General features: G+C 52.7%; 3 protein-coding genes across 3 annotated transcripts in view; all 3 read right to left on the bottom strand.

Annotated features, from left to right (window-relative positions):
• On the bottom strand, window positions 1-4,870 carry Tap2 (transporter 2, ATP binding cassette subfamily B member; the record flags this gene model as incomplete). The annotated part of the gene is given in 6 exon segments (XM_008850960.2): window positions 1-54; window positions 290-420; window positions 3,125-3,239; window positions 3,320-3,647; window positions 3,649-3,825; window positions 4,712-4,870. Coding segments are annotated over 5 exon segments (793 nt in total), but the record flags the coding sequence as incomplete, so codon positions are not given.
• Window positions 4,871-6,520: 1,650 nt separating this feature from the next.
• Psmb8 (proteasome subunit beta 8) lies at window positions 6,521-9,942 on the bottom strand. Its single transcript, XM_008850858.2, has 6 exons — window positions 9,754-9,942; window positions 8,920-9,067; window positions 8,682-8,793; window positions 7,701-7,830; window positions 7,081-7,285; window positions 6,521-6,816 (listed from the first exon to the last, which is right to left on the bottom strand). The coding sequence occupies exons 1-6, from the start codon at window positions 9,898-9,900 to the stop codon at window positions 6,728-6,730; spliced, it is 831 nt and encodes a 276-aa protein (XP_008849080.1). The 5' UTR covers window positions 9,901-9,942; the 3' UTR covers window positions 6,521-6,727.
• A 1,470-nt stretch (window positions 9,943-11,412) lies between these two features.
• The window catches only part of Tap1 (transporter 1, ATP binding cassette subfamily B member), an 8,787-nt gene continuing 6,354 nt past the window's right edge, over window positions 11,413-13,845 (bottom strand). The window contains exon 9 of the mRNA XM_029553682.1: window positions 11,413-11,929. Coding sequence (XP_029409542.1) covers window positions 11,723-11,929 — 207 coding nt within the window. The 3' untranslated portion in view covers window positions 11,413-11,722. The remainder of the gene's footprint in view (window positions 11,930-13,845) is intronic.

Raw genomic sequence — 13,845 nt, 5'->3', positions numbered from 1 at the left:
GCAGCCAGCGGCTCATCAAGAGGGTGTCTGAGCTCAGCCGAGAATTCAGTTCCCCTGGGGAGGACAGAGAAGACGAGGGGTCCAGGCATGATGCAGAGCACCCTCTGGGCCACCCCACTGATACACACCCCCACCTCTCAGCACCCTCCTTCCCTTCCAGAGAGACATGGGGACTGCATCTCTACCCCGACACAAAAGCAAACTCCAGGTCCCTGCAATGAATGAAGGCAGGAGGGTAAGAGGGACAAAGAATGGCCAGAGGATCCCAGACCTGGGCAGGGAGCCCCACCTGTCTTAGTCTCCTGGAAGAAACCAAGGTCTTGACACAGCAGGGAAGAGAAGAGCTGCTCTCGTATCCGCAAGTTGATTCTGGACATGATGAAGGTAAAGCAGCCTCCTCGGCAGCCTGCGGACAGGGAGCTGTGGACAAGGAGGAGACAGGACGAAGGTGAGGCGGAAAAAGGTAGAGAGAAGGGAGAGTTGATAAGGGAAGAAGTCAGGGAAAGTGCAAGAGGCCAAAGAGAAAGGAGATCCAGAGGGAAAAGAGGAAGAGGAGGAGGAGGAAGGGGAGGAGGAAGGAGAAGGGGAGGAGGGAGAGGAGGAGGGGGGGAGGAGGAGGAAGGAGAAGGAGGAGGGGGGAAGAGGAGGAGGGGGAGGACAGAGAGGAGGAGGAGGAGGGAGAAGAGGAGGAGAGGGTGGAGGCAGGGGGGAGACCCAATGGTTTAAACATTCTGATTAGGGGCTAGAGGGATGACTCAGCAGTTAAGAGCACTGATTGTTCTTGCAGAGGACCCAGGTTTGATTCCTAGCACCCACATGGATTCAACACCCTCTTCTGACCTCTGCAGGCATTGCACAACATGGGTGCACTTACATGCAGGCAATACACTCATACACTAAAACAAAAATAATAGTATTAAAAAAAATCCAATTATCACCTTGAAATGCAAGAAATTTGGAGGAAAATAACCACATTTAGAATAAGGGAGGATTGTCTCTTGAATTCCATAATCAAATTGGTATTTGGATGTCCAGACAACAGGAAGTAATCTCAAAAGCCCAAGGCTTGAGGAAGCCAGTTTCCTGCTTATTCTGGTATGTTTGATGAAGAAGATTCCCTTGCCAACAAAAAAAAAACACCCATAGGAGAAATGTGTTACACAAGTATATGTGTGCCATATGTGTATATGTGTGCATGTGTATGTACATGCATGTTCAATTGTATGTCCCATGCATGTGCATGTGAAGGCTAGCAGTTGACATCAGGGGTCTTCCTGGATCACTCTCCACCTTACTTTTTGACACAGGCTCTCTCACTGAACCTAGAGCCCACCATTTCTGCTAGTCTGGCTGGCCAGCAAGCCCCTGGGATCCACTTGTCTCCACCCATCCCACCGCCGGCACTGGGGTTAGAGACTCACATCACAGTGCCATGCTTTAGGGTCTAGAGGAGGAATTTTCTCCAAAGGAGGCACAGGGATTTGAAAGTAGAGGGGAGTTCACACTAGCTGCAGAACTGATCAATAATAAGATCTACCATGGCTGGAGAGACGGCTCTGCAGTTAAGAGCACTGGCTGCCTTTTCAGAGGACTCAGGTTCGATTCTCAGCACCCACATGGTGGCTAACAACTGTCCATAACTCCAGTTTCAGGGGATCCGACGGCCTCTTCTGACCTCCGTAGGCATTGCACGACACAGGTGCACGTACATATGTGCAGGCAATACACTCATACACATAAAATAAAAATAACAAGTAATTTTTCTTGTCTTTTTGAGACAAGGTCCCCTTGTAGTCACAACTGGCCTGGAACTCACTATGGAGATCAGGCTAGCCTCAGTCTCACAGAGATCTGCCTGCCTGTGTCTCTTGTGTGCTGGGAGTAAAGGTGTGTGCCGCCTCACCCAGGTAAAAATAAGATATTTTTTTCAAAGATCTACCAGAGCCAAAAGCTGCAGGAGCATCAAGGCCTGATTTGAAAGGGGGGAAGAAGAGGATTGATCCATAAAAAGTTCATGTAGCCAGGTGAGGTGGCACATGCCTGTAGTCCCAGCACTTGGGAGGTGGATCTCTGTGAGCTCAGGGCCAGCCTGGTCTACATAGTGAGTTCCAGGACAGCTGGAGCTACATATAACTGAAGAGCTAGAGTGAGGAGAGAGCGCCAGAGCCTGCTTGATCTGCACCTCAGTGCCTGACCCGTCTCACCTAGTCTTAGCACATGCCTGTAGTCCCAGCACTTGGGAGGTGGATCTCTGTGAGCTCAGGGCCAGCCTGGTCTACATAGTGAGTTCCAGGACAGCTGGAGCTACATATAACTGAAGAGCTAGAGTGAGGAGAGAGCGCCAGAGCCTGCTTGATCTGCACCTCAGTGCCTGACCCGTCTCACCTAGTCTTAGCACATGCCTGTAGTCCCAGCACTTGGGAGGTGGATCTCTGTGAGCTCAGGGCCAGCCTGGTCTACATAGTGAGTTCCAGGACAGCTGGAGCTACATATAACTGAAGAGCTAGAGTGAGGAGAGAGCGCCAGAGCCTGCTTGATCTGCACCTCAGTGCCTGACCCGTCTCACCTAGTCTTAGCACATGCCTGTAGTCCCAGCACTTGGGAGGTGGATCTCTGTGAGCTCAGGGCCAGCCTGGTCTACATAGTGAGTTCCAGGACAGCTGGAGCTACATATAACTGAAGAGCTAGAGTGAGGAGAGAGCGCCAGAGCCTGCTTGATCTGCACCTCAGTGCCTGACCCGTCTCACCTAGTCTTAGCACTGCCAAACACTTTATTATTTGTTTGTTTGAGACAACAGACTCCTGCCTATGTATTAAAAAGACGGGAAAACAGGAGACTTAAAATGCAGGAAAGAGAGGTGATCAGCCTCCAAACCAGAGCTTTACTGGTCCAGCCCATGCTGGGAGATTCCTGAGGGGTGGGAGGGAGCAGGCCAAAAGGAGAGCGGGAATGCTGTGAGAGACACCGAAAAACACTCCATTTGACACGTGGATAAATGTGGATAAAAGAAGAGATTAAAGGATGGATGCAAACCAAACACTGAACGTTTGTGGTTTGAGTAAAACAGTGAGGAGCGAGAACCCCTAACCAGACGTGGGACCCGGTTGCCCATCACCTACTCACCTCCCAACAGAGAACAGGCACATGAAAATGATGGCACTGGTAAAAGCATCCGGGTCAAAATGACCTCCCAGGATGTCAATCACACGACCAGAATAGTGAGGGATTAAAGTCTCCCCTGAAAGAGGCAGAAAAGAGGTGAGTGTGCCCAGCCAAGGCCCTGCTCCCGCCTCCACCTCATGACAGCCTCTCACTCACCCAACACCGCCAACACAAGGAAGAGGAAGGCGGCCATGAGGAAAGACAAGTCGGGCCTGGAGAGCTTCATCAACCTCCACATAAGGGCTTTGCTGTTCTCCTCGCCCGGTTCCCTCTCCTGGTCTCCTGGAGTACTCAGCACAGCCCACACGGCCCAGCCCAGTACCGCAGCTCCATAGCTGGCCAGCAACCAGCCCCAAGACGCAGAAGCCAGTCTGACCGCCTGGGCGCTCAAGGTGCCTCCAACCAGGGCTTTCAGGGAAAGGAACAGGGGGCTGGCCAGGCAGAGCAGCGGCAGAAGGGTCCCCACAAGTCCCAGCAGGCCCCCCCAGCTTTAGCAGCCCCCACAGTCCTCCAAGTCGCAGGGTCCCCTCCAGCCAGACTCCTGGAAGCCCATGGGGAAGCAGATCCCCCAGAGCCCCTTGCAGCAGCCAAAGTAGGACCGCGTCCACCAGCAGCAGAGAGGCCCAGGGCTTCGGGTCAAGGGGCGGCATGGTGCGCCGGGTCTGCGGGGAGAAGGGAGATGTTAGGGTGGTGGAGGCTTCCTTCTGGTCCTGACTCTCCTTCCCGGAACCGGTCCTTCGACCTTCTCATTTTCCAGCCTCACCCCAAAGATCCCCTTCTCAGCACATCTGTCCTAGGATCCATCGCATGCTGCCTGTCCCAGGGAGCTGGGGAGGCCACACACACACACACCACACTCACACAGGACCCGGTCTGCCGCCACCACACCTACCCCCGCGATGCTCCAAAGAGCCAAAAAGTCCGAGCCCCAGCCACACACCCCAGGCTCCTTGGGTAATGAAGGTAGAGGACGTGGGGGCGGGGCGCACAGGGCTGGGGCGGAGCTCAGGGCGTGGCCCAAGAGAGCATAAGCTAGGGTCTGGGAGAAATGAGGAGGGGCATTAGGCTCGCAGACCTGGGGCAAGGGGTGCGGGGCAGGGGGCGTAGGGCAGAGGATGTGGGCCAAGGAACGCGGGGCAGGGGACCTGGGGGCACTGGGTGTGGGGCGGGGCACCTGGGACACTGGGGACAAGGCAGGGCGCCTGGGGCATTGGGGGACCTGGGGGTACTGGGCGTGACGCAGAGCACCTGGGGTACTGGAGGCAGAGGACCTGGGATGTTGAGGGCAGGGCTGGGAACCCGGGGCAACGGGTGTGGGGCGGGGCACCTGGGGTATTGGGGCCAGGGCAGAGGACCTGGGCACATGGGAGGCAAGGCAGGGGACCCGGAGCATTGGGTACGGACCTGGGAGCACTGGGTATGGGGCCGGGGCCTTAAGGCAGAGGACGCAAGGTGCGCGGGGCAAAGGGAGCGGGATGGGGACACCGAGGGTTTGGGGATGGGCTGGGTCCCTGCTAGGGCTCAGGGTTTCTATCCACAACAACTGACCTGCGGCGGAGGGACAGCGGTTCCACACGGCTTTCTGTTAAGTCCTGGAGACTGCGTCTGAAGCCTGCTCTTTCTCCCCTGGGCTCCCCTGGGCTCGCCCGGACGTCGGCAAAGGGCGCGGGGATCCTGGCTTTCGCTTTCGCTTCCCAGCCAGGCCCCAGCTTCGCAGCGCGGCCAGCAGGCGGCGCCTGACACCTGCAGACCGCGTCACCGGGTCCATGGGCACAGGTCCCTAAAGCCTTTGCTTAGAAATACGGTCTGAGATGCTTTGGGATGGGAAACCCCTTGCATTTCCCCAGTTGCTCCTTCAAACTCCGAACCTATTTTAGGAAGCACCTTTTGGCTATGAATATTGCTCAGTGGTAGAGAATATTTGCCTGAGCCCTAGGTTCAGTCCCCAGACCAGAAAAAAGAAGCTGGCCAGAGAAGGTGGGGAGGAGAGGGAGGAGAAGGAGGGGGAGGAGGGAAGAGGGGAGGAGGGAGGAGGAGGAGAAGAGGGGTCCTCTTTTTCCAGGCAAGCGCCGGAGTTAAGGTCTTAGTGTAAACACACAGCCAGCCCCTGATGGAGAAACACATCAGGACTAAGTAGAAGACCTCAGTCACTCTCAGCACAGATTTCCACTCAGATTTTGAACCCAGGAGACTCTTGGTCCACATATTTCTAGCACAGCACCTGGAAGTGGTGGTGGGGTGCACTGGATTTGTGCTTTGAATTGTGCTGGGAATGCAGTCTGCAGCAGGGAGGTGTCAGGAACTGTTTTAAGTTAACACTATCAGAACAGCAATCCAGTTTCCACCTGTCCTGCCTCCCCCAGAGCATACCATTGAAACCTGAAGTTGTGTGTATTACAGCCCTGGGTTCGAAGGTCAAGCCCTCGCCCAGCACCCCGGGGCCCTGGGTTCCATCCTCAGCACTGGAAAAAAGACAGTCTTGGTCGCACATCACTTTGCTCACCATAGTTCACCATGTTCAGAAATGACTCATCTGGCTGACTGCCTCTAAAACTAAGAAATGAAAAAATCCCCCTTGAAATGCTACTGGTGTGATTAGCAGTGAGTCACTTCGTTTAAAACCTGGGAGGAGAGGGAATTGAAGCAGGGGTCGCCAAACTGTCTCCTACCCTATCAGTTCTGGGATTTCAGGGTCTCTCTCTAATGAAGAAAGTTCCACACCTGGCCTCTTCGGGCTTCCAAGCACCTCCGTTAACCCATGACCTGGTTCTCGATCTTTCCTGTAGCTCCCACATGAACCAAGGGTTTTCATCGTCTGGGTCTTTTTTGCACCCTGGGTCTTTGGCTTTTCCCTCCAATCACTTCGGGGAGTCTGGCTTATCTCCTCGTCCTGTTCAGTCAGGAAACTGTCATCTTTCATTTAGACGTGCTATATCATGAAACTGAGCTGCAGCGAGCATCTTTACACTCCATATCCAATATCACAAAGTGCTACTTGGAATAAATTTCATCCCCCTCTACAACATGAAAGACAGTTGTTGTAGGTGCCCCCCTCTCCCAGTCATCCCAAAGCCCCTGCCAAGTGTCCCACACTGCCGTCTCCAGACTGGGTCATGTTAGCAAAGGCTCTGAGCCACTGAAGTCACAAATGACTGTCCAAAGAGAAAGGCAATCAGTCTTGATCCCGGAGATGTGGAAGGGTAACCAGACAGGCTATCTGGGAAGGATTTCTTGCTTAGGTAGGAGTTGGAGTCCCTGCTCCATCAAAGCTTCTCATGATTTCCTGTCTGCTCCCTACACCTCCCTCCAATCAACAACCCACAGCCCACCCCCATTCAGCCACAACACACAGACATGTATAACCGTTTTCCTTTATTGTACTTAGAGGGTACCCAGGGGTGGGGGTGCTCACTGAAACAGAGAACTCTGCCCATCTCCACTGGCCCCAGAACTTTCTCTGCCTCTGACCCAGGTTGAGCCCCTCCTTTTCCTGGGACTAAAGCTGGTTTCAGGTTCCTGTGTCCACCAGGTTCACCAGAGGAGGTCTGCCCGGCAGTGCCACCTTCACGAACTGACCCCTCGGTACTTGTGCAGCAGGTCGCTGACGTCTGAACTGTCCACTTTGACCCAGCCGTCCTCCTTCATGTGGTACACTGTGGGCAAGTGAGAAAAGAGCATCATGGCACCACGCTTCACTTGAGCAAGTTCCATCAGTGACATGCTGTTGATGGCAGCAACAACAACAGCACACACACACACACACACACACACACACACACACACACGCCCCAAACCCTCTTATCTGGGACTTTAATGTCCTTGGACACTGAAGACCTCAGTCCCACCTCCCCTGAATCTCCCATTCTAGAATCTTCCTCCCCGTTTTCCAGGCATGGGGGGGAGCATTTCTCTCTTACTGTTGACAACGCCTCCAGAATAGCTGTCTCTGTGGGTGGCGTGAACAATGGCCCTGCGGCCAAGGTCATAGGCCTCTTCAGGACTGAGATCAGGCCGGTATCCACTGTCTATGACCCCATAGGCGTAGGTGTTCCCGCTGCCGGTGGAGAACATCTGTCCAGAGAGCCGAGTCCCGTTCTCGTCCACATAGTACAGTCCTGGTCCCTAAAAGATGGAAAGGGGCTCTGAGTTGAATTTGGAGAGGGGCTCATGGGTAACAGATACGTGAGTGTGACAAAGGAATGAAATTACCCACAGGGGCATTTGACTGAGGACAGGGTTTTGGTAAAATCATAGAACTTTAGAAATAAGCAAGGAAAATCAACTTGGATCCAGCAATTTTAGCAAGAGGGATAAATTTACCCAATACACAGAAGGGCTGACACAGACCAAGAAATAGTTCTCGGATATACTGGGACCATTCCAGAACCAAGCATTTGATATGCCACGTATCTTGCAGTGGTTGAGGGTGGTGCAGTGGGGAAGAGGTCTGTCATACAAGGTGGGGGAGCGTGGGGACAGGGAGCATGGGGATGGGGGGAGCATGGGGATGGGGGGAGCGTGGGAACAGGACACCCACCTTCTTGTCCCAGCCACAGATCATGCTCCCCATGGACAGACCCATGCCCCGGTACTGGCACATCATGTTGGAGAGCAGCTTTGAAGCGGCTGACACAGAGATGCGCTCCCCGTTCCGCAGATAGTACAGCCTAGATGAGGGGAGGAAGGGTTTAGAGGTAGCAGAAGGTTGGCTCTCTCTCCCATAGGATGGGGACAGCAGATTGAAGAGATGAACATTTGGAAGGAATGAGCTTGTGGCATCCAAAGATCAGGGAAAGATCTGGAGTTTAAAATATCTAAGCCAGGGGCTGGAGAGATGGCTCAGTGGTTAAGAACACTGGTTGTTCTTACAGAAGACTTGGGTTCGAATCCCAGAACCCACATGGCAGCTAACAACTGTCCATAACTCCAGTTCCAGGGGATCCAATGGCCTCTTCTGCCCTCCGTGGGCACTGCACGACATGGGTGCACTCACCTACATGTAGGCAGTACACTCATACACATAAAATAAAAATAATTTTTAAAAAGTTTATTTTAAAAAAAAATCTGAGCCAACGCCTTTAATCCCAGCACTTGGGAGGCAGAGGCAGGATCTCTGTGAGTTCTAGGCCGGCCTGGTCTACATAGTGAGTTCCAGGTGGGCTGGGGCTAGGGACACCCTGTCAAAAACAAACAAATAAACAAAAAGTATAACACCTAAGCCACATAAAGAAAATCTAGAAAATGACACTACTCCACCAGAGCTGATCGTGTCCATCTCAAATACTGACAGATTACCTGGTTTGTAAGCAGGAGCACAAAGATTGGGGAGATGGTTGTTTTGCTTTTAAGACAGAGTCTCACTATCTAGTTCTGGCTGGCCTTGGGAGAAGGTTTTTAGTCATCCAAAGGCTGTTTTATGAAAACCCCTATTATTACTAAGACGGACCACAGGGGACAAGGCTAAGAAAAAGGAACTCAGAAGAGCCAAGAATTGAAAAAATGAGATGAGTTTGCCTACCTGCATTCCTTGGCCAAGAGCCTCTCCCAGTACTGACAGTCTGCGGCACAACCAGACATGGTACCAAGCAGGTAAGGGTTGATTTCAATCACCTTGTTCACCCTCAAGGTGTCTGGAAGAGTTTTGAGGACAGAGGAATGAGCCCCCAGCTCCCTCTGGGCACCCTAAGTCAATACCTTCTCTCTTCAAGAGAAGAGACCAGCTCCCAGACTCTGCCCACAGGAGCACAAGCACTCACCAATGTAACTCCCTGCAGAGGCCCTGGAGTCCACGGCTACAATGACTCCGTGCTGGAACTTGAAGGCCAGCGTGGTAGTGCCATGGGCCATCTCAATCTGAACGTTCCTTTCTTGGTCACCACCGAAGGACCTCAGAAATTCAGTGGGCTAATGAGACAGGAGAGGCAAAGAAGGGGGCTATGACCATCCCTATGCAGGAGGCTCCAGGAGTGAGGATGGGTCCCCAAATTCTCTAACCACCAATAACCACAATCGACAAGGAAATAGTTTAGGAGGAGGAAAAAGAAGAGGTTTGCACGCCAACCTTTCCATTTTCCAGACAAGGGAACAAAGGTCTTCATAACTAAACATTATATGGCTGACTTTAAGGTAGGTCCACATCCATAGGTCCTGCGGCATTCGCCATTTTACCAACTTGTTCTCATTTTACAGAAGAGGGCTTAAGACCTAGATGACCCAACTTGTTCAGAGCCCTTGAGAGTGGACTGTGGAGGCCAGGCTGGCCACCCAAGTCTTCCAGCACAAGTACAGCCCTACTCTGTGTTAAAACAGAAGACTGATTTTTGAACACTGGAAAAAGGGCAGGAAAGCCCTTTTGTCTTTGGATGGGCACCCCACCTCATCTCTCACTCTGTATGGTAAACTGCACTGTCTAACCTTCAGGCCCCCAGCCCCACGTGGGCTCCTCAGGGCGGGCCTTGATGTTGCTCTTCTGGACTGAAGACTAGCCCCTCCTCTCGCTTCCCTGCCCCTTGCTGGGCAGCCTCTAGGCAGACCTTCCTTCTTCCTGCGCGCCCTCCCGCTGCGTCTCTCAAGGGTCCCGCAATCCTCACCTGCATTCCCGGGGGGACCGCGAGCTCCGGAGCTTGCGCGGAGAAACTGTAGTGTCCAGGGTCCGAGCCATGCCCGCTTCCCCCAGCCAGGGCAGCCCAGTCCGGCCGCTGGCCCCGGGGCGCTCCGCACACATCCAGTAACGCCATGACCGTTCAGCCGCGAGCTCCGTGGACTCCGGCAAGGAAGTGAAAGCGAAAGTCACAGCACCAAGGGGAGGGAACCAGACTTGTCCCCTCATCCCCCTGCCCTTTAGAAGAGCCCAAGCAATCGGTGCCTGAACCAGGGCTAACAGATTGGAAACACTTTTCCCTGCCCCGAGATCCGGAAGACTGTGTGGGAAATGGGCTGTGGGACCAAAGAAAAGGCGAGCCTTCGGGGTCCCCTGAAAGTGGGGTACAGAGAGAGCCCAAGGTAGGGCATCCTCTGAGTGCAAGATAGGGTCCTGCAACCTAAAGAAAGTTCCACCAAAAACCTGGAGTCCTGGAGAGCGGCGGGGGGGGGGGGGGGGGGGGGGGGGGGGGCGCTTCACCCAGGCGCGCGCTCTAGGGATGAGCGCAGTGTTCAAATGAGCATCCTTTTATTTAAAAATCTGGAACTGATGTGTGTAAGTGGGGCACTGCGTCCTTAGGACAGGTCCTGGGGAGACCAGGAAAAGGCACCCCAGCATGTGGGGACAGGGTGCACCGAGAAGTCACAGTCTGGTTCTTTCCACGTGGTCCCTCCTAGTGCCCCACTCGGGGCAACAGTCTCACCACCCTGGAGCAGTCCAGGAGAATTTGCCCTGCCTGCCCCGGGCGGCTCGAGGTGCTCCAGGCAGTGCTGAGCGCTCCTTCCTTCTTCTAAATCCCGCCTCTCTTTGCAACCTGTGCCTGCCTGATCTGCCCAGCAACTGTGATGTCACACTTCCCCGGCGCTCTAACGGTTCTGCCACTTTTCCTAGGTTATCCTGGTGGGTGCCACTGAGGAGGCAGGCAGGTGTGTGGTTCAGAAAGGATGAGAGGGGACGAGTGTGGCGCCCTGGCATCCCACCGGCCCTGGCGCTTCCTCCAGCCGCGGCGAAGTGGGGGGACTTCTGAGGGGCAGATCCGGATGGGTGCTCAGGGTGGGGTGCTGGGAGGAGCTGCCTCTAGGTTCAGGCCAGCATGGGGAACTGGTGGGTGGGTGAGAAAGTGAGATGAAAGAAAACTACGGGAATTTTTTTTTTTCACCTTAAGGGAGGAGATGAGATGAGCCGGCCATAAAACAGAATTCTGAGGAAGGCACAGACCTCGCCAGGAAGGGCGCTCCAAAGCAAAGGGAGCCCTTGTCCGGTGTAAGACACAAGGGAAACCAGGGTAGAAAACACGTTTTATTATAAATATCAAGAGCCCACAGGATATCCAGAGGCTAATGTATGCCTTTGGTCAACTACAAGCAGCTAGTCCTGCCCCTCTGTGCATTCTGGGAGTTTCTTCTCATTTTCTGAGCTGTCTATACCCTGCCTTTAGAGTCGGGGACTGCCTGTCTGTCTTCCTGGAAGGATGCGTTGCACTATCATTCGAGGGGCTGGGGCTGCAACTAGGTTGGGAGAGTGCTTGGCCAACAAGCAAGAAGCCCTAGGTTTCACACACACACACACACACACACAAACCCCCACCCCCGCCCCACCCCCACCGGCCCACAGCATGGAATAGACGGGGCATGTGGGTTCAGGACAGAAGAACACAGGAGGTAGAGGAATGAGGATCAGGAGTTCAAGGTCATCCAAGCTCAAGGTCAGCCTGGATGAGCCCCTGTCCCACAGCTGGGAGGGAGCCAAGAAGAAGTAGCACTCATGGCAAATTTCAGGCACCACCTAGGGGGTTACATATTGCCTTTACCACCTCCCCTCAGTAGCTACACACTCTACCGGTGTGGTCACAGCTTTGCTCCCAAGTCTCTACCAGCAGAAAACAGTGGAGAGAAGGGTGGTGGGTATCCAGAGGCCTGTCACTTGGGAGCTCCTGCAGGAGCCTCCACCATAGCCCGATAGTGCCCCCTCTTCTCCATGAGTTGCTCGTGGGTGCCCTGCTCACAGATGGTGCCTCCCTTCAGAAAGAGGATGTGGTGGGCCTGCTCCACCAGGCTGAGCTGCTGGGTGATAAGAAGCACCGTCCGGGAGGCCCGCTCTGGGCTCTCATACAGGAGCTGCTGGACCTGCAGAAACACACAGACATGTTAGAACCAAGGACTATGCCCAGGCCAGCCCCAGGGGACCCCTGTGCCTCCAAGGCTGTTATGGATTTCACAGGGTCACTTCCTCTCTGCCAACAACCCCAAGAATGCTGAAGATTCCTGCTTCGAATACCTCCCTCCAAACCTTTGTTTTGTTAAGGACGGTTCATATGCGGTGATACAAACAGGATAAAGCCCAGAAGGAAAGAGTGAAAGGTACCAATTAATCTCTTCTCTGCCCATAGACTGATATTTTAAACGTTGTTTTATTATGTTGCTTTCTATTTTTTATGTCATACATGAGGATAGTCTTCCATCCCTCCCAGCCCCCTTCCAACTACTCCCATGTTCCCCCTTAGGTGGACTGAATGATTGATTGAATGATTGATTGATTTGTGTGTGTGTGTGCACGATGACATGCATATGGAGGTCAGAAGATAACTCTCAGAGGGTCCCAAGGATTGAATTCAGGTCATCAGGCTTCGTGGCAAGCCTTATTACCCCTGAGTCATCCCACTAACCCTTTTTTCCATTAAGAAATATTTATTATTTGATAATTTCATGCATGTATATAATGAAATATAATTATATGCACCCCCATTTCCCCTCTCCGTTTCCCCCCAAGACCCTCCCCCAAGACCTCCCCTTCCCAACTCCATGTCCTCTTCTTTATTTTTGAATGATCCACTAATGGACTGGGAATTTTCATATTAAATTCAAAGAAATATCTTTGTGGTAAAGAGTCTGAGAATCCTGCCAGGCTGGCGTGGGTTTGAAGCAGGTTGGTCAACTTCTCTAAGCCTCTCAGAATAAGCACAGCAGAGCCCATCACATAAGAACTCCCAGTAAAATATTGAGCATCTGGTAAATAGTACAAGCTTAATTATCATTGATGCTATTAGGATAGAGTCAGTAGACAGCCTCTTTTAACTGGTTCTGGGTATCCTGGGGGAAAAGCTAATGGGAACTGAGAATTCCAAGAATAAGTTTAGATAATTATGATACTGGTGTAACTAACATGGGATGATACCTTAGGTATTCAGTGGGACCTTAGGCATTAAAAAGGTGGCTCCTGACTATTACAGAGATCCACAACTGGTCGAAATGCAGAGAATAAGTGACTGTGGGGTGGGGTGTCCAGCCCCAACTGGTGCATCTTCAACATCATCCTACACTTAAAGCTCAGAGACCATCATGGAAGAGGGGGTGTAAAGAGCGTCAGAGCCGAAAGATCCTGACGCCTGCTGCTAGACTGTGCCTTCCAGACATGGCAGGGAAGCTGCACCCAGGAAATCTCAACAACATGGTTGCCTAATCAAGACCTGCATAATGACAACACCAGCTGACATGCCAACATGGATGGGGACATTTCACAAGAGTGCACCTATTGATGAAGGCCTGCAGGCAGTCAATGGCTATTGAGAGGGGGAATCATTTTTCTCCTGGAACAAGCTTCCTGATAGGTCATCCCCAAACACACGGACACCCCGTCAACACTAAATGGATTCAGTAGGATATGTGTGTGTGTGTGTGTGTGTATCTGTAACAATAAAACAATAATTAAAGAAAAGGTCATGAATTTGAGAGGAGTCGGGGGGACACAGGAGGAGTTGGAGTGGGGGGAGGGAAAGGTAGAAATTATGTAACAGTACTCATGTGTGAAATTCTCAAAAAATCTTTAAAAATTAAATTTTAAGGCTGGGTGTGATGGCGCACACCTTTAATCCCAGCACTCGGGAGGCAGAGGCAGGCGGATCTCTGTGAGTTCAAGGCCAGCCTGGTCTACATAGTGAGTTCAAGGCCAGCTGTGGCTATAGGGAGACCCTGTCTCAAAAAGACCAAAAAACGAAAACAACAGGCCTTCTTTCGCTTGCCTGCCTTCATCCCTTGCTGGTAAC

The sequence above is a fragment of the Nannospalax galili genome, unplaced genomic scaffold (genome assembly GCF_000622305.1).
Source record: "Nannospalax galili isolate Female #2095 unplaced genomic scaffold, S.galili_v1.0 scaffold3450, whole genome shotgun sequence".
Taxonomy (NCBI): Eukaryota; Metazoa; Chordata; class Mammalia; order Rodentia; family Spalacidae; genus Nannospalax; species Nannospalax galili.
Note: the sequence above shows the minus strand (reverse complement) of the source record. Positions and strands in the feature narration are given on the sequence as shown.

Excerpts from the sequence above, each read along its gene's own strand:
- Psmb8 (XM_008850858.2), bottom strand. The coding sequence starts at position 9,900 with ATGGCGTTACTGGATGTGTGCGGAGCGCCCCGGGGCCAGCGGCCGGAC. Across the intron at positions 8,794-8,919 it reads CTCTGCAGGGAGTTACATTG|ACACCTTGAGGGTGAACAAG; the intron begins GTGAGTGCTTGT and ends AAACTCTTCCAG. Across the intron at positions 6,817-7,080 it reads TTCTGGAGGCGTTGTCAACA|TGTACCACATGAAGGAGGAC; the intron begins GTAAGAGAGAAA and ends ACTTGCCCACAG.